The sequence below is a fragment of the Jaculus jaculus genome, chromosome 1, assembly GCF_020740685.1.
Source record: "Jaculus jaculus isolate mJacJac1 chromosome 1, mJacJac1.mat.Y.cur, whole genome shotgun sequence".
NCBI classification, from domain to species: domain Eukaryota; kingdom Metazoa; phylum Chordata; class Mammalia; order Rodentia; family Dipodidae; genus Jaculus; species Jaculus jaculus.
This window is the reverse complement of record NC_059102.1, coordinates 46826587-46848135: the sequence shown is the minus strand read 5'-3', so window position 1 is coordinate 46848135 and position 21549 is coordinate 46826587. Positions and strand designations below refer to the sequence as shown.

The 21549-nt window shown below is 41.6% G+C and overlaps 2 protein-coding genes and 1 pseudogene across 4 annotated transcripts in view; 2 read left to right on the top strand and 1 right to left on the bottom strand.

Moving 5' to 3' along the window:
* Fas (Fas cell surface death receptor) overlaps positions 1-20668 on the top strand; it is a 31389-nt gene extending 10721 nt beyond the window's left edge. For 2 of the 3 annotated variants that reach the window (XM_045142687.1, XM_045142676.1), the window contains exons 2-9: positions 1844-2012; positions 10361-10498; positions 11450-11558; positions 13739-13800; positions 15870-15932; positions 16947-17008; positions 18047-18071; positions 18996-20668. In XM_045142687.1, coding sequence (XP_044998622.1) covers positions 1844-2012; positions 10361-10498; positions 11450-11558; positions 13739-13800; positions 15870-15932; positions 16947-17008; positions 18047-18071; positions 18996-19327 — 960 coding nt within the window. In that variant the 3' untranslated portion in view covers positions 19328-20668. The remainder of the gene's footprint in view (positions 1-1843; positions 2013-10360; positions 10499-11449; positions 11559-13738; positions 13801-15869; positions 15933-16946; positions 17009-18046; positions 18072-18995) is intronic. The other variant, XM_045142684.1, reaches the window with a different exon arrangement.
* LOC105943722 (corepressor interacting with RBPJ 1) lies at positions 4504-5852 on the top strand. The gene is given in 2 exon segments (XM_012947665.2): positions 4504-5770; positions 5773-5852. Coding segments are annotated over 2 exon segments (1281 nt in total). The 5' UTR covers positions 4504-4569.
* LOC123463431 lies at positions 14042-14687 on the bottom strand (annotated as a pseudogene).
* Positions 20669-21549: the final 881 nt, after the last annotated feature.

Below are 21549 nucleotides of genomic sequence, written 5' to 3'. Positions count from 1 at the left end.
TTTTTTAATTTTGAGAAATTTTAGATTTTGCCATGTAAGCCCAGGCTGGGCCTCAAACTTGTCATCCTCTGCTCAGCCTCCCCAGATCTGAGATTCCAAGTAAACAGTGTCATGCCTGGCTTAGTCATGCCTTCACTTCCTCTTCCTTCCACTGTTTAAGTCCCTCATCAGCTCCTTAGCTAGGGAGTATTTTCATTTTCTGTAGCAGCTGAGCACTACGTAGTCTTACTGAAAGAAGTTCCCTGTGGGCTTTGCTGACCAGTAAGCCCTTTTCATGTCACCACAGTTACCAGACAGCATGCTGCTGCCTGGCACAGAGAATCTGCAGTTTGCCTGATGTCGGCACCAGTGTTGAAAAATCATACTGGGTGCCTATCTGTCTTTCTGCCTTGTCTGTCTGTCTTGTCTACTCATTCTTGCCGTTCATGTGGCTGACAGTTTTCATAGCCCAACACCTTTTTCCCCCCTGCTGCTGTTTTTTGAAAGCCTTTTCCTGTTTGTTTTGAATTTAAGAACAGAAAAAAAAGGGGTGACCTTTTGGTATCCCCTCTCAGAACCTAGTTATGCATCAAGCCAACTGCCACATTGATGTTAGTGTTACCGTTAGCAGGAGCCTCAGTTTCTTCTGGTAGCTGGTTTACTTCAGTCCCTGAGAGGTCACTGTGCTTGTGACTGCCATGTTAGGTCTAGAGCACTCACCACTCCCGGGATGTGGTGAGCTTGTGCTGTACGGTGATACTGGGTGGGTGCAGGGTGGGTGAGGGCAAGGGGCTCAGCTGGGTTTGTCTCTTCCTGCATCATGTCTTCTTCCTATCATATCTTCCTTCCTGAACCTTGTCTTATGTTGTAGGATGGTTCTGGGAGGGTCCAGGGCAGGTGTGTCTCTTCCTGCATCATGTCTTCAGTGGATGGTCTGGGTAACTCCCAGTTCTTCACAGAGCTGCAGACAGTGAATCAATTCCCAGCTGTTCTCTGGGACATAGTCTTATACCTCCTGGAAGGTTCCACAAAATTCCTGGAGCCTTGGTGGGTGTATTTTAAGTCTACATTAGTGTTGAGCTCTCAGCCACTTTTGGATTTCGGCTTCGGTATGTTTTGAGTGTCCTCAGTGACTGTCTCCATCACGCGGTAAGATCCTATGAACTCAGTACCCATGTGGACGAAGAAGGTGCACCCCGGCATCTTCTCCAGCTGCTCTGTGTACCTGCCAGGCTTCACCTTCCATACTAGCCAGAGCCCTGGCTGTGACCTGCTATGCTTGTCTCAGAAAAATCCCACATGTATTTGTTTTGATGGTTCTTCATATCAATAGCATACTGACTTTTGGTCAATAAGTATCTGGCAACAAATTATTTGTGAGCCTAGGTAGCAAAAGGAAACTCACAAACTGGTAACAGATCTCAGATTTGGAATGGAAGGACTGAATTTGAGACCATTCTTAGCCAATCCCAATGCTGAGCTTTGGGACATGCCATTTTTCGCATCCTGTGCTTGACTTCCACTATATCCAACAGTACTGATTCCCCGAGCACAGGCTCATCGTCACTGTGGAGAGGTTGTGTATGCCTGAGCCCAGAAATCACTGAGTTTCTTTTCATGATTTGTCTATTTCATTTACTTGTTTGTATTTATATGTGGGTGTGCACACACGCGTGTGGTGTTCACAGGAGTTGCCTGTGCACCTTCAGGGTCTCTTGGCATTGTAAATGAATCTGGCCGGCAAGGGGCTTTACATGGCTGCTGGGAAATTAAACCCAGGCTGGCAGGTTTTCACGTGCCTTCAACCATGGCACCCTCTCCTCAGCCCCGCTTCACGCTTGTTTTCTTTCTTTCCTTTTTACAGGTACTCACCATTATTGCTGGGTCATTGCCAAGCGTGAATGCCCAAAACACTGGCGCTGGCAGTACCTCTGAGGAGCTGGGATTGAAAGTGACCGGGCCTGAAGCTGAGGCTCAGTGTTCTGACGGCCTCTATCGTGTGGGGCAATTCTGCTGTAAGCCGTGCCAGCCTGGTAGGTTAGACAGTGTTCAGAGATCAGTGTGAAAACTGAGGTAAGGTATAACAAGAGGTGAGAATGGTTAGAACATTGTTGCAGCTGTGGTTATCCTGTAGCAGCATTACTAGGAGAATAAAGAAAACCATGAAACGTATTCTCCAAAGACGGGTTTCATTTATCCTTATCGAATTTGGGTAATATGCTTTGTGTAATTTACAAATGACACACATCTGAACTGAGAGGATTCATCTCTGTGTCTACATTCCTCATGAACAAAATGGACTCGTTTGTGGATATTAAAGCTTATTATGTCAAAATTGACTGGGATATATCTTGCTAATAGTGGCATTCTCAAAACTGGGACTTCTACCCTGAAAGGTATGTCTCAGGCCTCTCTTCAGTTGGTCTCTAACTAGCACTGAAGCTTGCAAAATATAGCTTGCAAAATATATTTGCATTTTGCAGCTGAATCACTAGATGAACTAGAAAAGCAACGGACAGAAACCAACTTAAAAAAAAATGGTATTTTGAAATGCAAATCAATTTCCGTTTGGAAATCGTTTAAGCACTAGTAAATTAGCAACTAAAATAAATGTGACTGTGCAAACATTTTCCACCTTGAACTTAACTAGAATTACATGTGAATGTGGATAAATCTAAGCTGCAGACAGGAAGAAAAGGACAGCACAAGGGTGGTTGAGAGATTTATGCAATAGACTTAAAGACCTCCCCCACAAAAAAGAAAGCCCCTCATAGGTCTCGGGGTTGTCCGCCCGGCTGGCAATGCTCCCAGCGCAAAGCATGCTGGGCCCTGCACTGTCTCCTTGGGCCTCCTGTCAGAGCTCAGTGAAGCTCGCTGAAAACTCTCCCTCACAGCACAACCTATTTACACCTCGACCCCTTCACATTTACACCTGATTCATACTTGCCATGTGGTCTGGATTTCTTATTGAAAAGTTGCTAAAGACAGTTTTGCCCTGTGAAGTGAAATCAGTACTCATGTTAAAATTTTTGTTCATTTAAAATGGCAACTAAGCCGGGCGTGGTGGCGCACGCCTTTAATCCCAGCACTCGGGAGGCGGAGGTAGGAGGATCGCCATGAGTTCTAGGCCACCCTGAGACTCCATAGTGAATTCCAGGTCAGCCTGGGCTAGAGTGAGACCGTACCTCAAAAAAACCCCAAAAAAATAAAAAATAAAAAAAATAAAATAAAATAAAATAAAGTGGCAACTAAAAATGGACAACATAGTTAGCATATTAAGTTGCCATAATGTATGTCTGCTTTTCTCTGTGTTATTTTCATTTAAAAAGTGACTTCATGGGCTGGAGAGATGGCTTAGCGGTTGAGCGCTTGCCTGTGAAGCCTAAGGACCCTGGTTCGAGGCTCGGTTCCCCAGGTCCCACGTTAGCCAGATGCACAAGGGGGCGCACGTGTCTGGAGTTCGTTTGCAGAGGCTGGAAGCCCTGGCTCGCCCATTCTCTCTCTCTCCCTCTATCTGTCTTTCTCTCTGTGTCTGTCACTCTCAAATAAATAAATAAAAATTTTAAAAAAAAAAGTGACTTCATGGGCTGAGCATGAGATGGCTCAGCAGTTAAAAGGGACTTGCTTGCAAAGCCTGCTGGCCCCAGTTCAGTTCCCCAGTATCCATGTAAAGACAGAGTCACAAAGTGGTGCATGTGTCTGGAGTCCATTTGCAGCAGCCGGAGTCGCTGGCATGCCCATACTTATTCTCTTTCTGTCACTCAGATCAATAATAAATGCATTTTAAGTGATCCAGGCCTGGTAAGGTGGCTCAGCGGATAAAGTATTTGCCATCCAAACATGAGGACCTGAGTTGGGTCCCTGCTGCCTGTATAAAAAGCTGGCAGTGTTGGCACACACCTGAAATCCCAGCACTGCTGAGGCAGAGGCCAGAGGAGGATCACAGCTTGCTGTTTAGCTAGTCTGGGTGAGTAGGTGAGCTCTGGGTGCAGTGAAAGACTCTGTTTCAAAAACTGAGGCAGAGAACAATTGAAGAAAGCACCTGACCTTTATCTCTGGCTTCCATACACATGCAAACACATAAGCATGTGCACCTGCACACACACACACACACACACACACACACACACACACACACACATCTAATACATCTGAACACACAAACAGCACAAATACAAAATTTGAAAAATAAATTTCTTTATACTTTGTAAAATATTTATTTATTTATTTTTGACAGAGGGAGAGAGAAAGAAAAAAAAATGGGCACACCAGGGCCTCCAGCCACTGCAAATGAACTCCAGATCCAGGGGCCACCTTGTGCAACTGGCTAACATGGGTCCTGGGGAATCAAACCTGGGACCTTTGTCTTTGCAGGCAAATACCTTAATAGCTACACCACTCCTCCAGCTGGGAATTTTTTTTTTTTTTAAATGTGATCTCATCCTTGGTAGTGACTTCTGACCAAAATTCTCACACTACTCATAGGAATGTGAACACAGTTTAAAAACTATATTTTGAGTTTTGTTGTTGTTGTTGTTGTTGACGTAGTTTCCCAACCCTGCGGCTCACTCTCCCAGTTCGGACTCCAAAATGGGGAAATCTTTCGCCAATTTCATGTGCAAGAAGGACTTCCATCCTGCTTCCAAGTCCAACATCAAGAAGGTATGGATGGCAGAACAGAAAATAACATATGATAAAAAGAAACAAGAAGAACTAATGCAACAGTACCTTAAAGAACAAGATTCATATGATAACAGATTGCTTATGGGAGATGAGCGTGTAAAGAATGGCCTCAATTTCATGTATGAGGCCCCACCAGGAGTTAAAAAAGAAAACAAAGAGAAAGAAGAAACAGAAGGAGAAACAGAGTACAAATTTGAATGGCAGAAAGAAGCGCCACGAGAAAAATATGCCAAAGATGATATGAACATCAGAGATCAGCCTTTTGGTATTCAGGTTCGAAATGTGAGGTGTATTAAATGTCATAAGTGGGGTCATGTCAACACAGACCGAGAGTGTCCCTTGTTTGGGCTTTCTGGAATCAATGCAAGTTCAGTTCCCACTGACGGCTCAGGGACATCGATGCACCCCTTGGAGCAAATAGCGGAGATGAGAAACAGTGGGTTTGCACTGAAACGAAATGTCCTGGGGAGAAACTTGACCACAAATGATCCATCACAGGAATATGTTGCAAGTGAGGGTGAAGAAGATCCAGAAGTTGAATTCTTAAAATCACTAACAACCAAACAAAAACAGAAACTTCTCAGGAAATTGGATAGACTTGAAAAGAAAAAGAATAAAAAGAAAAAGTACAAGAAAAAGAAAAAGTTACAGAAAAGCAAAAGTAAACACAAAAAACATAAAGCCAGAGTCTCTTTCTCTTCCTCCTCCTCAACGGAGACTTCAGAAAGCAGCAGTGAGAGTGACAGTAAAGAAAAGAAAACAGAAAAGAAGAAGAAAAAGAAAAACAAATGTTCAGGAAATAATGGCAGTGACTCTGAAGAGGAAACATCTAAAAAGAGAAAACTTTATGAAGAACATTCTAGCAGTCACAATAACAAGGAAAAGTTGAGGCCTCTGAAACAAGAGTATTCTGGAGAGAGTAGCAAACGGGGGCCATTCTGATTTTGACAGGAAGGGCGGGAGCCGTCATCACAGCGCCGAGAAAGAGGCTCGGAAAGAAATGAGGGACGCCGGAGCCATTGCAGGGACGAGAGGAGGAGGAGAAGCGGAAGCAGGAGCCCTGGTAGTTCTAAGCAAAGGGAGACATGGCATCGGCCACAGTGGAGTCCAGTGAAGAGTGGAGGAGAAGAAAGGACACCAGAAGCCATGGCCCAGAGGTGCACAGAGAAGGGATGTCGCACCAGCACTAGGGAGAGGAGCACACAGCTGTGCAAAAAGAGATGCAGAAGTGGCAGGGGACTAAAGAGAGCGAGTGTGACTTTTTCCTGAGAGTAATAACATCAACATTTTCTTACTGGATATCTTTAGCAAGGGCTAAATTATGTACTATTATTGTATTTCCAATAAAAACTGTCTTAATAGCCCCCCCCAAAACCCCTATATTTTATTTTTTTATTATTTAAGAGAGAGATAGCAAGAGAGAGAGAATGACTAAAAAAAAATGGACAGGCCAGGGCCTCTTGCCTCTGCACATTAACTCCAAATGCTTGCACCACCTAGTGTATCTGCCTTTACTCGGGTACTGTGGCTTCAAATCTGGGTCCTTTGGCTTTGCACGCAAGTGCCCTAACCACTAAGCCATCTCTCCAGCCCCATTACAAAGGTTTTTTAAAAAATTGTTTCAAGGGCTGGAGAGATGGCTTAGCGGTTAAGCGCTTGCCTATGAAGCCTAAGGACCCTGGTTCGAGGCTCGGTTCCCCAGGTCCCACGTTAGCCAGATGCACAAGGGGGCGCATGTGTCTGGAGTTCGTTTGCAGTGGCTGGAAGCCCTGGTGCACCCATCCTCCCTCTCTCCCTCTATCTGTCTTTCTCCCTGTGTCTGTCACTCTCAAATAAATAAATAAAAAATGAACAAAAAAATATTTTTAACAAAAATTGTTTCAAAACTTGTATTTATTTATTTATTTATTTATAAGAGAGACAAAGAGGGAGAGAGAGAGAGAGAATGGGTGTGCCAGGGCCTCCAGCCACTGCAGCTGAACTCCAGATGCGTATGCTACCATGTGCACCTGGCTTATGTGGGTCCTGGAGAATCGAACCAGGGTCCTTTGTCTTTATAGGCAAATGCCTTAACTGCTAAGCTATCTCTGCAGCCCTCCAAGCCTTTAAGAAAGAAATTTAGATATATACATCAAAAACTTGAAAATATCTATATTCTCTGGATCAATATTTGTGTACAGGGAAATATGCAAGGCACGGCAATGCCATGTCAAACTATGTAGGGCTGAATATTTGAATTCTGGAGAAATCAAAGGCCAGGATAGTTTGCATCTATCCAAATTAAAATACATCAAACTTTCTGATATAATACTCAGTTATACACATCCAACTGATCTGCTGGCTGTATTGATATTTTTCTCTGATCCTTCTCTGGTGTGTCCTGTTACATCAAACACAGGACATTTAGACTCAATGATATTCAAACTACTTACAAATCTGTTTGTACTCACTGTTGGTTTGATATTAAGAAGTAACTTAATTTGTGATTATAAATCAATGAAATATAGATATTGAAAACAGACACATTTTTGCTAGAAAAAGTAGGCTGAATATTTAGAGAAGTACAGGCATTCATGCAGATTATTTTTGTTTAAGTTTTTCATCAAGAAGAGAAGAAGTGGGCATGGTGGCCTAGGCCTTTAATCCCAGCCCTCAGGAGGCAGAGGTAGGGAGGGAAGCAGAGAAGCCAAGCAGGAAATCATAGGTGATGTATTGTATGAATCTGATATTCTGGAGCTAGAGAGATGGCTTAGCAGTTAAAGCACTTGCCTGTGAATCCTAAGGACCCAGGTTTGATTCCCCAGTGCCTGTGTAAGACAGATGCACAAAGTGGCTCATCTGTCTAGAGTTCGTTTGCAGTGGCTGGAGGCCCTGGTGCACCCATTCTCCCTCCTTCTCTCTCTCTCTCTATCTATCTATCTATCTATCTATCTATCTATCTATCTATCTATCGATTTATCTATCTATCTCTGTCTCTCTCTTTGCCTCTCCCCCATTTCTCTCTCCCCCATTTCTCTCTCCCTTCTTCTCTCACATAAATAGATAAAATATATTTTATAAAAAATTCTGAAATTCTAATGATGTGGCTCTGTATCATAGGATTGAAAATTTGTTATATAGTGATTACAAATTAAAATAAAATACTTTAATAAGTATATTTAGGCGTGCCATATGTGAACTTACATTTTAAAATATTTTATGTATTTATTTGAGAGAGAGAAAGAGAGGAGGCAGATAGAAAAAGAATGGGTGCATCAAGGCTTCTAACTACCACAAATGAACTCCAGACGCATGTGCCAACTTGTGCATCTGGTTTTACATGGGTCCTGAGGAATCAAACTTGGGTCCTTAGGCTTTGCAGGCAAGTCCCTTAACCACCGAGCAATCTCTACAGCCCATGAATTGACATTTTGATCAATCAAAATGTCTTTAGCATATCACCATACCCACTAAGAAGAATCCAACTGCATGCACATTATATATTCAAATGCATATATGTTATATATTAATACACACACATATGTTCTAAAATACTTATATATCTACATATATATGTGTATTTATGTGCATAGGAGTGCAACAAAATAACATACAATAAATATTTTAAGATAGGAGATTTATAGGTGCTTTTATACTTCAGTATTTCCTAAATTTTAAAAATTAAACATATGCATTATACTCGTAAAATGATATTTTAAAATGTCATAATGTTATTTTCAGGAAAACAGCCACTCATTTTTCATATATTAGTAAATTTATGTTCATTTTTGGATGGAATAGTCTGTGTGTTAATTCTATCCCTATCATGCTAAGCACATTTTAGAAGTTAATTCATTAAAATTTGAATTTATTTAGAATATAATATCACTAGCAAGAAACACAATTGGGGCTGGAGAGATGGCTTAGCAGTTAAGCGCTTGCCTGTGAAGCCAAAGGACCCTGGTTCGAGGCTGGATTCCCCAGGACCCACATTAGCCAGATGCACAAGGGGGTGCACGCGTCTGTAGTTCGTTTTCAGTGGCTGGAGGCCCTGGCGCCCTCATTCTCTCTCTCTACTTGCCTTTCTCTCTCTGTCTGTCACTCTAAAATAAATAAATAAAAATGAACAAATTTAAAAATTAAAAGAAACACAACTGAACTCGTGCTCTGTTTTGTTTTAGTAAAATTCTGTCATAATGCTATACAGCCCTGATGCATAGGTTTGAATTTTGTTCTGGGTTTTCATGATTATTTTTTAAACAGACTTACCATTGTTTGTGAAAAGATCATTCTTAGCTATGTTTAATCATTGGCTTATGTAACTATTTAACTATTAGTAACTATTTTTATCAACATGGATGCTGGGCAGTCGTGTGCCTGGGAAACCAGCATACAGTACATTTGGGTACATTTGCTGTCTGTGCAAGTGGAGTGCATAGAGCTGCTAGTGACACTTTTCTGTGGCACTTCCTGCTAGAATTGAGTCCCTTTTGTCCTCATTCTCTGCACACTGACACTAATCTAGTTTCCCATTGCACTTCATAGAACATGGGTATTTGTGCACTGGCTGCCTGAGGAGAGCAAGGCCTTACACACCCCAGCTTATTTCCTGCAACACCTCCAGCTTCTAGAACTTGCTTAGTATGCAATAAGGATTTAGTGGACACTGACTGAATATGTGAATTTTCTCTGGTGACATTTTTCTACAATGCTTAGTAATACCCAGTAACTTATTTGTTAAATTGAAGCAATATTTAAAATTATTTGACTGGGCTGAAGAGATGGCTTAGTGGTTAAGTGCTTGCTTGTGAAGCCAAAGGACCCTGGTTCGAGGCTCGATTCCCCAGGACCCACGTTAGCCAGATGCACAAGGGGGCACATGCATCTGGAATTCGTTTGCAGTGGCTAGAAGCCCTGGGGCGCCCATTATCTCTTTCTCTCTCTGCTCTTTCTCTCTCTGTCTGTCGCTCTCAAATAAATAAATAAAAATAAACAAAAAATTAAAATTTATTTTACTTGCAATAAATAATAAGTTACAATAATTTTAGTTATAAGCCTATAATTAATTTTGTTATAAATATATTTGTGCTTTCCCATCAAGATGTATTTTATTCCTAGATGGAAAAGAAATAAAAAGGTGAGAGGATGAACTGTGAATATTCTCTTGGCAAGGGGCATGTGCAGTTCTGATAGTAATGCAAGAGAATAATGCATATGTTATCTCCATGTATGGTATACATGGCAAAAAAACTAGTAGAAGCTACCTGCTTTGTTAGAGATGTCTTAGCTACTAAAGTTTTGACAAAGGTCTCAAACTTCCTTTGCACTTTCCCTTAAACTGCATCATCCATTATCAGGATTTGTGAATTTATTCCCAGTGGCCAGTGGCAACCATCTCTACCATGAATATATGCCCTCCAGCTTCACCTCCCCTTCAGAGAAGTTCCAACCCTCCCCTTTTCATATTTTCCTGTTGGCAACCATCCTATTTGTATAGCAACAAACCTCACTCATTCCTTTAGCTTTTGTCTTGAAAGGCCTTTTGGCTCTTGACATGATTTTTTTCCTAATAACCTTCTTCCCCATCATGTTTATATCGCATTAGCCTCACACTCCCTTGATCTGAGTGTTGTTTTTCATATCTTTATCATATCTTTATGCTTCTGCTATACATGGCCATTTCCCCTTCTAAAACTCACCTGTTTTTCTCCATGGACAGGTGAACACCTACATCTGGACTGCCCAGTCAACGGTGGTAAAGCGATCTGCAAGTCGTGCCGGGAAGGGGAGGAGTACACAGACAGGGAGAACTACTCTGCTAAGTGCAGGCGGTGCGGATCTTGTGACGGAGGCCACGGTGTGTGTCTCCATGGGCAACGGAGAGAGACCAGTCCTGCTACTTCGTAAAGATTCTGCACTGCAGACCCACTTATCATGCAATTAGAAATGAGATCTCTTCTGGTGGGCACTGTCTAGAGATATAGGACCAAGTATCTATCAATAGTCACTTTTTGGATCAATATTAGCAATTCTCCAAAATTGAGACAAGTAACCAAGTAGGAGTGGGGTACATCTGCTCCAATCAAAGATTTGTTGTTGTTATTTTCCTGCATGATTGGTTTGGTGGTTCATGTTCATGGCCAGGCAAGGACACTGAAGATGTGGACAGGATGCTCCCTCATCTTTGGGGATCGGGTTTGTCCTCATCATTCAATGTGAGGCTTTGAATTCCCCGGGCTATCTCAATGTATTCTGGGCCCCCAGATGAAATCATGACCAAAGCATTTTTTCGTTTGACTGGCCTCTCAACAGGAAGCTTTTCTTGTTACTATTCATCCTGTAAAGAAGTGATTCTGGATGTACCTTAGAATTTCCCTGGTAGCTATCTAAATTCTTTGTGGGTCAGTCTCAGCTCGCAACGATCTGTTAGTAGAGCCTTGACACTGGCCTCATCAAGCCTACATTCGGGTTTAGCGTGTCACAATTCCCCATGCTCTGGATTAAGCTGATGCTGCTGGTCTATGGGCCATGCGTTCAAGTAGCTTCCAGACCAAAGGCCCAGAGGAGCCACGCAGTCCATGGTGGCGGTCACCCTGGCTTCCGGATTGTCTGTCCATGAAAAGCTCCACTAGATCATAGCAAGTTGCCTCGTCCTGGCGCTGCTGCTTTCACCAGTCGAGTTGTTGTACTTGGACACTTGATACAAAGCAGTACTTCTCAAAAATCCACGCAGCCCTTGGCCATTATACATATGCTTTTGCGTGTAACAGGCTGCTGTAGGTGATAATTTTACAACTGCTTTCTCTAGGTTTAGAAGTGGAGACCAGCTGCACCCGGACCCAGAATACCAAGTGCAGGTGTAAACCAAACTTCTACTGCAATGCTTCTGTGTGTGAGCATTGTGAGCCCTGCACCACGTAAGTCTTGGCTCTTCATAGCTATATGTCAAGTGGTGCCGCCTTTCTGGAGCAGAACCACACTGAGTGAGGAGTCTGTGGGTTACCATTGCTTCTCCTCCAAGTAGCTACATGACCATTTGCCTGTTCAGACACCATTCAGCACTGAACATAATCCAATGCTTCCTGTGCACTTGACACAGTACTGGCTGCTTAAGTTAGTGGTGTGGGTGAGACATACTTCTGTCACCAACACCTCAGTTCTAGAGGCACAGACAGGCCCCAAAGCAATGGTCATCGTATGTCAACACCATGAACCACGCACAAGAAGACACTTGGGCCCACAGTGTTACAAGATATGCAGGAAGTCATTTCAACCGTGAATGGAAAGATAGGAGTGAAAAGACAGTGCATGACTTGAGCCTTGGAGGAGATCAGCACATGGATGGAAAGTGTATTTCAGGCAGGGGAGCAGCAGCTATAGAGAGATAGGAGTGGGCTGGGGAGATGGCTTAGCTGTTAAGGTGCTTATCTGCAAAGACCAAAGACCCAGCTTCAATTCCCCAGTACCCATGTAAACCAGATGCACAAGGTGGCGCATGTATCTGAAGTTCATCTGTAGTAGCTGGAGACCTCAGCAAGCCCATTGTTTCTCCCCAACACCTCCAATCTATCTGCCTCTTTCTCATAAATAAATAAATAGACAAACAGGAGAAGCTCTACAGAGCTTGCTACCCGCTGGGGAGAAGGAGCTGCATCATCAATCAGGGTACTTCATGCGCAAGAGCTTCGTTTTGACCCAACTCTAGATAACCTGATTGTATATCTCACTTGTCTGATTACTAGGGTTCATATGAGCAGATCACTTAACCTCTCAGAACTTCGGTTTCCTCACTTGTAGGATGAAAAGAATGCTTTAAGTTGTTCCACATCCCTAAGGAGATCGGATTGGGCAGCGTGTGTTGTGGATCTCTGCTTTTGTGGTTGCGGATGTGGCCAAGTGGCAGGACACTTGCCCAGCATGCCCAAGACCCTGGCATGGTCCTCAGCACTGCATAAACATGCATAAGAACAGTGCTGAGTTTTTAAGAGATGTTTTGTATAAATTTGAGTGTCTAGTGTTGATGTTAATTTACCTTTCCTTTAACCTGAAATTTACCTTGGGAATCTTTTGGGTGTTCACTTAATAAGGCTTAAAAAGTAGGGACATGATGCCTCCTATGTAATCTTTTCTAGAAAAGTGTTGTGTACTGATACTCTTCCCTTTTCTCCCTAGCTCCAAATATTTGAGAGTGCCTTCATGGTGACAGGACAGGTAGGGGTTGTGGAGATTTGACTAGCTTAGTCAAATAATAGTTGTTCTCAGTACTTTATAATCACAATATAATTTTCTTCTCTCTGGACTGGTTGAGGCAGACATCGCTGAGATTACTAGGTCATGGAGTTCAACAAACTTGCCTAGGCTCTACTTAGGAAACAGACAGGACAGAATTAGGGAATGAACTCGGTGAGATCATGACAGTTTAGCTGTCTGAAGAGACTCCCACATGTACCTCTTGAGCGCTCAGAACACCAAATGATGCCAAATATGGTGACCTACTTGCAGGAGGTGGGGGGGGGCTTTCTGGCCATTTTCATGTTTTAGGAGGCTTTTAAAATTTTTACTCTTGACAGATTTGTTTTAAGAGATAGTGAGAGAGGGGGGGAGGGAGAACTGGCACTCCAGGGCTTCCAGGCACTGCAATCACACTCCAGGCACACGCACAACCTTGTGTGTATGTGCGACCTTATGCGCGTGTTGTCTTGTGCATCTGGCTTACGTGGGATCTGAGGAGTTGAACATGGGTTCTTAGGTCTTGCAGGCAAGCCCCTTAACCACTAAGTCATCTCTCTAGCCCCCCCCCACATATTTTTTAAATAATTTACTTTAAGCTCTGGTATTTAAAAGTCCAGTTTAGAGTTAATTTTATGCTGATTTTTGTGTGTATTTCATCGGCTGCCCTTCTTTGCCTCATGATGTGTAAAGCTCAGAGTGACTCCTTCAACATGTTTGCCCTCTAACCATGCCAGTCATAGTTACTGCCTTGTGTGGATTACCAGCAATGAATGCAGAGATGAGCAAAAGGGACTCTGATTTGTAATGTGCCATTTAGAGTGGAATCATTTCCAGACTTTCAGAGTGTTCTGTCTGTTCTTCTTAGGTGTGAATATGGGATCGTTGAGCAGTGCACACCAACCAGCAATACCAAGTGCAAAACAGAAAGTAATGATTTGTTTTTAGTATTATTAAACTTTCTTTCTCACATGTGAACAATTTTTAATTGAGTTTAACCTTTCTTTTGGAGTGAAAAAATAATCTATTTAATTGAAAAATTGGGAGGCTCACTCCCTTAGAAAAATAGAAAAAAATGACAAGACCCTTCACATTTCTTCATAGTTCTGTCAGATGTACTTCGCCAGATAGCAGGAAACACAATATCCAGTATCTCTGCAAAAGAAATGCCCTAGACCATTGCAGCCACCAGTAACATGTTGGTGATTTCGTTTTTGTTTTGTTTTTTAATTTTTCCTCAGCCATATCCCAATCTGCTCCCTGTTGCCCTGGGTATGGATGCATCAAGGCCTCCTTGAAATTAGTTCCACGCCCATAGTAACCTCAATGCAGCAGGAGTCAGGGACTCAGTCCTTGGTCACACCAGGGATGTTCCCCCAATCTGTGTAGTGAGGAGGCCCCCAGCACTTAACATCTACCTGCCACCTACCCAGTTTTGAAGCCATTTTGTTGTCTTTAGGATATAAGTCTGCACCTGCTGCTGGAAATTCTTACTGAACTCTGATGTCACCTTGTCTCTAAACACATAGCCAGCCATGGCTGCCGCCTTTCCATCAGCATGATAGGAGATAGGATAATGGCAAACATAATCATAGGTCAGTAGTCCTTGCAGTCCCCACAGCAGCCCCCAAAGACCACCAGAGAGAGGAAGGCTCCACTGTGATGATGACCATAGACACCAGGGAACCAGAAGTTGTCCCACGGGTAAAGGTGTGATTGAGGGCAATCTATCCCCTTATACCTGCTGCAAGCAGTCCCACTGCACAGGTGCAGAAGGACCCAGAGCAAGAGCCTGACCCGCTCAGTCCTCTTTCCATCTCCGTGGCTGGTGGGCGTCGCGTGCTCCTCACCCACCCAGCTCAGCGGCCTTTCTACACTGAGTCTGAGCTATCTGGTCTCTTTTTTAAAAAACTTCATTTATTGGCAAGTTCATGGGGGAGTGGGGAGACAACAGGGGCTCTGGTCTCTGTCAATGAACAACAAGAATTTTTACCACTTAAAGAATATATATTCTTTTTTTAAATGGCCTTTTTGCTTATTTTTATTTGTTTATTTGAAAGTGACAAAGAAAGAGGCAGATAGAGAGAAAGAGAATGGGCGTGCCAGGGCTTCCAGCCACGGCAAACGAACTCCAGATGTGTGCGCCCCCTTGTGCATCTGGCTAACATGGGTCCTGGGGAATTGAGCCTTGAACCGGGGTCCTTAGGCTTCACAGGCAAGCGTTTAACCGCTAAGCCATCTCTCCAATCCCCCCAAAATATATCATATATTTTTGACAATGCCATACATGTATAAAATGTGTGTTTAAAAAATGAATTATGAACTTTGTTATATGAACGTATTGTGTTGGTCATATTCCCATAGGGTTATACTCTTATGTCCCCTCTCCCTTGCCCATTTTCCACTGAGGGCTCTTCTCTCTGGGCCTATTGGTATTCACCGTGGGATCATGAATGCATCAGTCAGTCTCTGTGAGGGGAGGGGAGCAATGCCTCAGGACACTTCTTCCCACACTGTGCTCTTTTTTAAAAAATTTATTTATTTATATTTATTTATTTGAGAGACAGACAGAGAGAAGTAGACAAAGAGAGAGAGAGACACTGGACATGCCAGGGCCTCCAGCCACTGCAAACAAACTCCAGATGGGTGCGCCCCTTGTGCATCTGGCTAATGTGGGTCCTGGGGAATCGAGCCTTGAACCAGGGTCCTTAGCTTCACAGGTAAGCGTTTAACCGCTAAGCCATCTCTCCAGCCCCCATACTGCGCTCTTACAGTCTTTCCACCCCGTTCTGCAATGTTCCCTGAGCCTAGACAAGTTCACTTTTGTGCTAATATCACTTGCTTGTACCAATTTTACATCCAGCTTACGTGGGTGGCTTGGAAATTGAACCCTGGGTGGCAAGCTTTGCAAGTGCCTTTAATCAGTGAGTCATGTCCTCATCCCTTGATTTTAATCTTAAAAGTTACTTATTTTCATGAACGATACCCACTGTTCCCAGCTGCAGGTCCCACATATCAACTTTTATGGCTTTTAAGCCTCCTCCTCGTTCCAGTGCTGTCTGGTGAGTCCATCATTTATTCAAGCTGTAGACGGAAATGACATGGGAAGTAGTTGTTCGATGCATCAAGAGAACCCAGGCCTGCAGGGCTTCCTACCCATGCCGATAACTTTGTTCCCTCTTTGTGCTTCCTTGGTGATCCTATAACTTATTTTAAAATTATGTTGTTCATTTGTATTTATTTATTTATCTTATTTGAGACAGAGAGGCAGAGAACTGAAAAAACAGTGACTTATTCCAGTAAAGCAGGCAGCATTTGACGTTTTTGAGCTAATGAAAGTTGCTGTTATCTTTATTATATGATTTTTTGATTTAGAGGTATTTTTCCAAAATCATTACAATTGCACCCAACTTTACCTTAGCCACCAACTTTTTTAAGTAATCCTTGAATAAAACATGTTGCCAGAGGATTTTGAGTTAAAGACAAGGGATAATAAAAAATAATAATAATTTTAGGGCTGGAGAGGCCACTTTGCAGTTAAGGTGCTTGGCTGCAAAGCCAAAGGACCCAGGTTTGATTCCCCAGGACCCATGTAAGCCAGACACACAAGGTGGCACATGCATCTGGAGTTTGTTTGCAGTAGCTAAAGGCCCTGGCATGCCCATTCTTTCTCTAAAAATAAATAAATAAATTTTTTAAAAAAGAGCACAGTGTGTGAATACTTGAATTTCAGCCATTAAATTTCCCTCCATGGTAAGATGATTTCAACTTTGCACACACCATGGCTTGTGTGTCCTACTGCAGCTGAACCGGATACCACACTAGAGAATGTTGGTGGCCAGGCAGTAAGCCCAAAGCCAGCTTTACACTACACCCCTGTGTGATAAGTAGGTGAGTCACAGTTGACTCAGCTGGGTGAGATTAGCAAGAGGCCATTCCTCTTCACCATTTACCACCATGCTGCTTTACCATTATAAGTTTTAGTGAATTTCTTCTTCCTTCTTAGACTTATGTTAATGTGAGGGCTTCCCATTGTGCTGACACCTGAGTCTGATAAAATTTCTTTGATCTTTCAGTGCCGATATTTAAAAGGTGGCGAAATAAAAATTGTCACCGTGATTCTACAATGTTGAGCTCTGTAAGTGTTGAAATATATATATCAGCTTTCTTAGAAAAAAATTTCAGCTATTCATATTTTTCCTTTTAAATAAACACATTTATGCATGCGTAGGTTAGAGTAACATCACAAATGAGTTGAAATACGATAGCTAATTTATAATAAGCTTCTACATAAGTACTGTAAGAAGCAACAGGGGAGACGTGGGAGGGTAGTGAATGTAAGTAGGAAAGGATGTGCACACCTCTGTGTTTCCCACTGCCCCCAACCCAGCAAAAAGGTTACTGTGGAAATCTATTTCAAAATCACAAAGTCAGGTTGTGAATATAGCCCAGGAATTTAAGGAGCTTCCCCCCAAAGCCAGGGGTTCAAATACAAATACCCACCTAAAGCAAGATGCACAGAGTGGTTCATGCATCTGATTTGGTTTGCAGTGACGAGAGACCCTGCCCACCCATCCACACGCTCTCCCTCTGTATCACTCTGTGTCTAACAATTAAATACATTTTTTTAAATAACGCAACTCAATTCTCTCCAGCTAACTGTTGAGCTGATATTTTGGTATATTTGTTTCTGACATGGGAGGCAGTAGATTTAAATAATAAAAAGACACACTAGCGAGAGAACCAGTTCCAGTTAAATTTATTTATGTGAGACTTGGATTCACAGAGAATAAAAGACTTTAAATCATATGATACAAAAGTTTTAAAATTGTACCACTTGCTGGTGTCAAAAATAAGCGTGTAGTTCAAACATTTTAGAATAATTATATTTGCTATTTATTTCAGTGCCTACAGGAAAAATAATTGTGGTCCATTCCACGCATTCCTTAGTTTCATTTTCTTTGCAAAAACCAAAACAATACTGATTAATTTCTGGTGGGGATAGAGCCTTTCCAAATCAAAATGTGAAAAATTACAGACTCTCTTTCTTACCTAGTCTGATATCCTAGTTTAATACACAAAGCTAATTTTATAACTTTTCTGTATAAAGGAAAAATTCGATGACATTTTGGTATATATTTATCTCACTTTCCTGCTTCCATTTTTTTCTCTCCAGGAAAATATGCCAATGAACTTCTCAGGTAAAGATTTTATTGTTTTATTTCACAGAAATAGCTTCTTTTGTAGGAGTAGGCTTAAAGAGAAATACACTATTAAGATTTTAGAGTAAAATAATTGTCACTAGTTTCAATGACATTGTGGTTTTTGCTATTCTTTGTGCTGTCAATTCTCCTGTTGGGTTTATTGAGTGGTTAAAAAAATCTGGGCTGGAGAGATGGCTTAGTGGTTAAGCACTTGCCTATGAAGCCTAAGGACCCAGGTTCGAGGCTCAATTCCCCAGGACCCATGTTAGCCAGATGCACAAGGAGGTGCATGCATCTGGAGTTCGTTTGCAGTGGCTGGAGGCCCTGGCACACCTATTCTCTATCTATCTATCTGCCTCTTTCTCTGTCTGTCACTCTCAAATAAATAATTTAAAAAATCTAACACTAAATTAAAACAGTTACCAAAATGACATTATATTCTGAGGCTTCAGAAAATGTTTCTTCACTATCAGTTTACATGTATTACAGACTTCCTCCCTAAATTGACATAGAATTCAAACTGTACTGTAAACTTAATTTTGGTTGTAATCAACTCCATGATAACATGCATAATTCTGTTTTGGCTCTGGCCTTTGACCTGTAATGCAGAGATAAGATGGTAATAAACTTTGTACTGTCCTTTTCAGTTTGTAGGTCTGGTCATCATATCTATAAGGGGCATTTCTTACATGAGATATGAAGATAACAGAGATGTTATGTGACATGTCCAGCTTGGATAGCAAAGTCATGGAGACAGATCAGGGGTCTGGAGTCAACTCAAGGTTTCTTGGCTTAGACCTGTGAATTGACCAGTACTCTTCCATGTGATAAGGAGCGAGGTGGACATGGCTTTTGATAGTGGGGATAGCAGTTTTTTAAAAAAAATAGCAAATTATTCAGAGATTATTTTCTGTTTTTCAGATGTTGACTTGAATAAATATATCATTAGTATTGCTGAAGAGATGACAATAAATCAAGCTACAGAATTTGTTCGAAAGAATGGTATCAGTGAAGCCAAAATAGATGAAATCAAGAATGACAATTTCAAAAATACTGCTGAACAGAAAGTCCAACTGCTTCGGAATTGGTATCAGTCTCATGGGAAGAAGGACGCATACAACACTTTAATTAAAGGCCTCAGGAGAGCCTGTCTGTATGTTCTTGCAGACAAAATCCAGGAGCTAGTCCAGAGGGACACTGAAAACTCAACTTCAAACCTCATAAGTGAAAATGAAAGGCAAAGCTTGGCCTAGCATGAAAACAAACTCAGTTCAACTTTGAACAGTCAACAGGAGAAAAATTACTGTGAAAAAGGTTTCAGAGCTAGGCGTGGTAACTCACACTCGCAATACCAGCACTATGGTGGTTGAGGAATAAGGATTGCCATGAGTTCAAGGCTAGCCTATGTCATATAGTGAGTTCCAGACCAGTCTGGGCTACAGAATGAAACCTTATCTTAAATTTTCTTTTAATAAATGAACACCATAAATATTACTTGCCTTTGTAATGGGTATATGTCATATATCAATTGTGAAGTTTAGAGTTAATATTTTATGATACATTTATATCATTCATATATGTATTTGTATATACATGAATTCAATATGTATATCTGATAAAAGCTGCTCTACCTCTGCACCACCTGCCCAAACCCAAGCTGATTGCAGAGATTTTACAATGTGTAGGAACTCTGCAGACACCCCAAAAGGAAGCTCTTCAGGCAAAGCTTGCCAATGTGTCCAGTGCAGAATAAGATCCTAAGAGCTCAAGAAGATGGCTCAGCATTTAAAGGCACTTACTTGCAAAACTGTTGGTCTGGGTTCAATTACCAAGCCATACACTGAAGCTGGATGCAGAAAATGGCATTCATTTGAAGCTGCAAGAGGCCCTGGCACACCCCTTCCCCCCATGCACATGCATGTGTGCAAATAAATTAAAATTCTAAAATGGTAAAATTAAAAACTAAAATTCTGCCTCAGTGATTTTTTTTCATGGATCATTAGTAATTTGTTGCACAATATTGTAGTTTTGAATCTTTATGTAAATGACAGTCTGAATGATAATGCTGGAATATATTCTCTTTATATGCCATTTTACAGAACCAAAATTGTCTGCTTTTTCCTTAGCTCTCAAAAGCATTTGAAGCACGAATGTTTTACCACAGCCTTACTACCTCTCCAGTGTCTCCTTGATGCATCCTTATGCACTTGTAAATCTGGAAGGATTGCCCAAGAAATCCTTAATGATCCCCTAAACGATCAAGACTGCCTTAGAAATTCTAGCCTTGTCCAGAAAGACTACAGGACTTTTACAGAAGCTGGATTTAGGGCATGTCATATTTCATAAGCCCATGTCTATCACCAATGGTGAGAGAAAAATAAAAGCCTACCTTTTCACTATTCAATAACACCTTATGTAGTCTCTTTGGTGACAATTAGCAGCTTAAACCTGGCAAAGATAAAATTATTACCAGGTTATAGGACATGTTCTTGTTATTCTTTCCATGGTCTTTGACAAATAAGCCCCTCTGCCTACTGATACTTGATTAACTTTATACTCAAATATATATATATTTCATTTAATATGTGTGTGTATGTGGGATGAACTGAAGTTGTAAACTGAATTACCCTGAAGATCTTATCTTGATGGGGGATTCTTTTTTTCCTACATCAGGAAATATATAATAAAGGAAAAATATTTAGTTAAAATAATGTTTTGGTATTTCTTGCTCTTGCTTTGATAGGGGACTTTCTTTATCCATAATAACTACTAAATGTAACCCTCTGAATCCAATGAATCAGCATCATTTGATCTCTTAGGGGGTGAATATTTCTTTGTGAATAACTTTAAAATTTTTCTTTGTTTTTATTTATTTATTTGAGAGTGACAGACAGACAAAGAGAGCAAGAGGCAGATAGAGAGAGAGAGAGAATGGGCGTGCCAGGGCCTCCAGCCACTGCAAACGAACTCCAGATGCATACAGCACCTTGTACATCTGGCTTACATGGGTCCTGATAATCAAGCCTCGATCCGGGGTCATTAGGCTTCACAGGCAAGTGCTTAGCCCCTAAGCCATCTCTCCAGCCCTGTGAATAACCTTTTTATTGGCTAAATAACTTTCCAAAGGTTATCATTGGCAAGAATATTGCTTCCAAACAGCACATGAGCAATTTTTAAACATGACTGTATTAGAGATACTCAAATATTGATTAGAAAGTACAACTTTTAAGTAGGTTCTATTCTAGCTACTTGGTATATTTGGTTTTCTCTTCTTTTCTCTCTCTCTTTTTCTCAAATCCTGAACATGTTTCCCATATTTGCAATAATAGCATCTGAAAGGCCAGAGATATGCCTCAGGGGTTCATTTCTCCAGTTCCCACATAAAGCTAGATGTGGAAAGTGGCGCATGCATCTGGAGTTTGTTTGCAGTGGCAGGAGGCCCTGGTGTGCCCATACTCAGTCTCTGTCTGCCTCT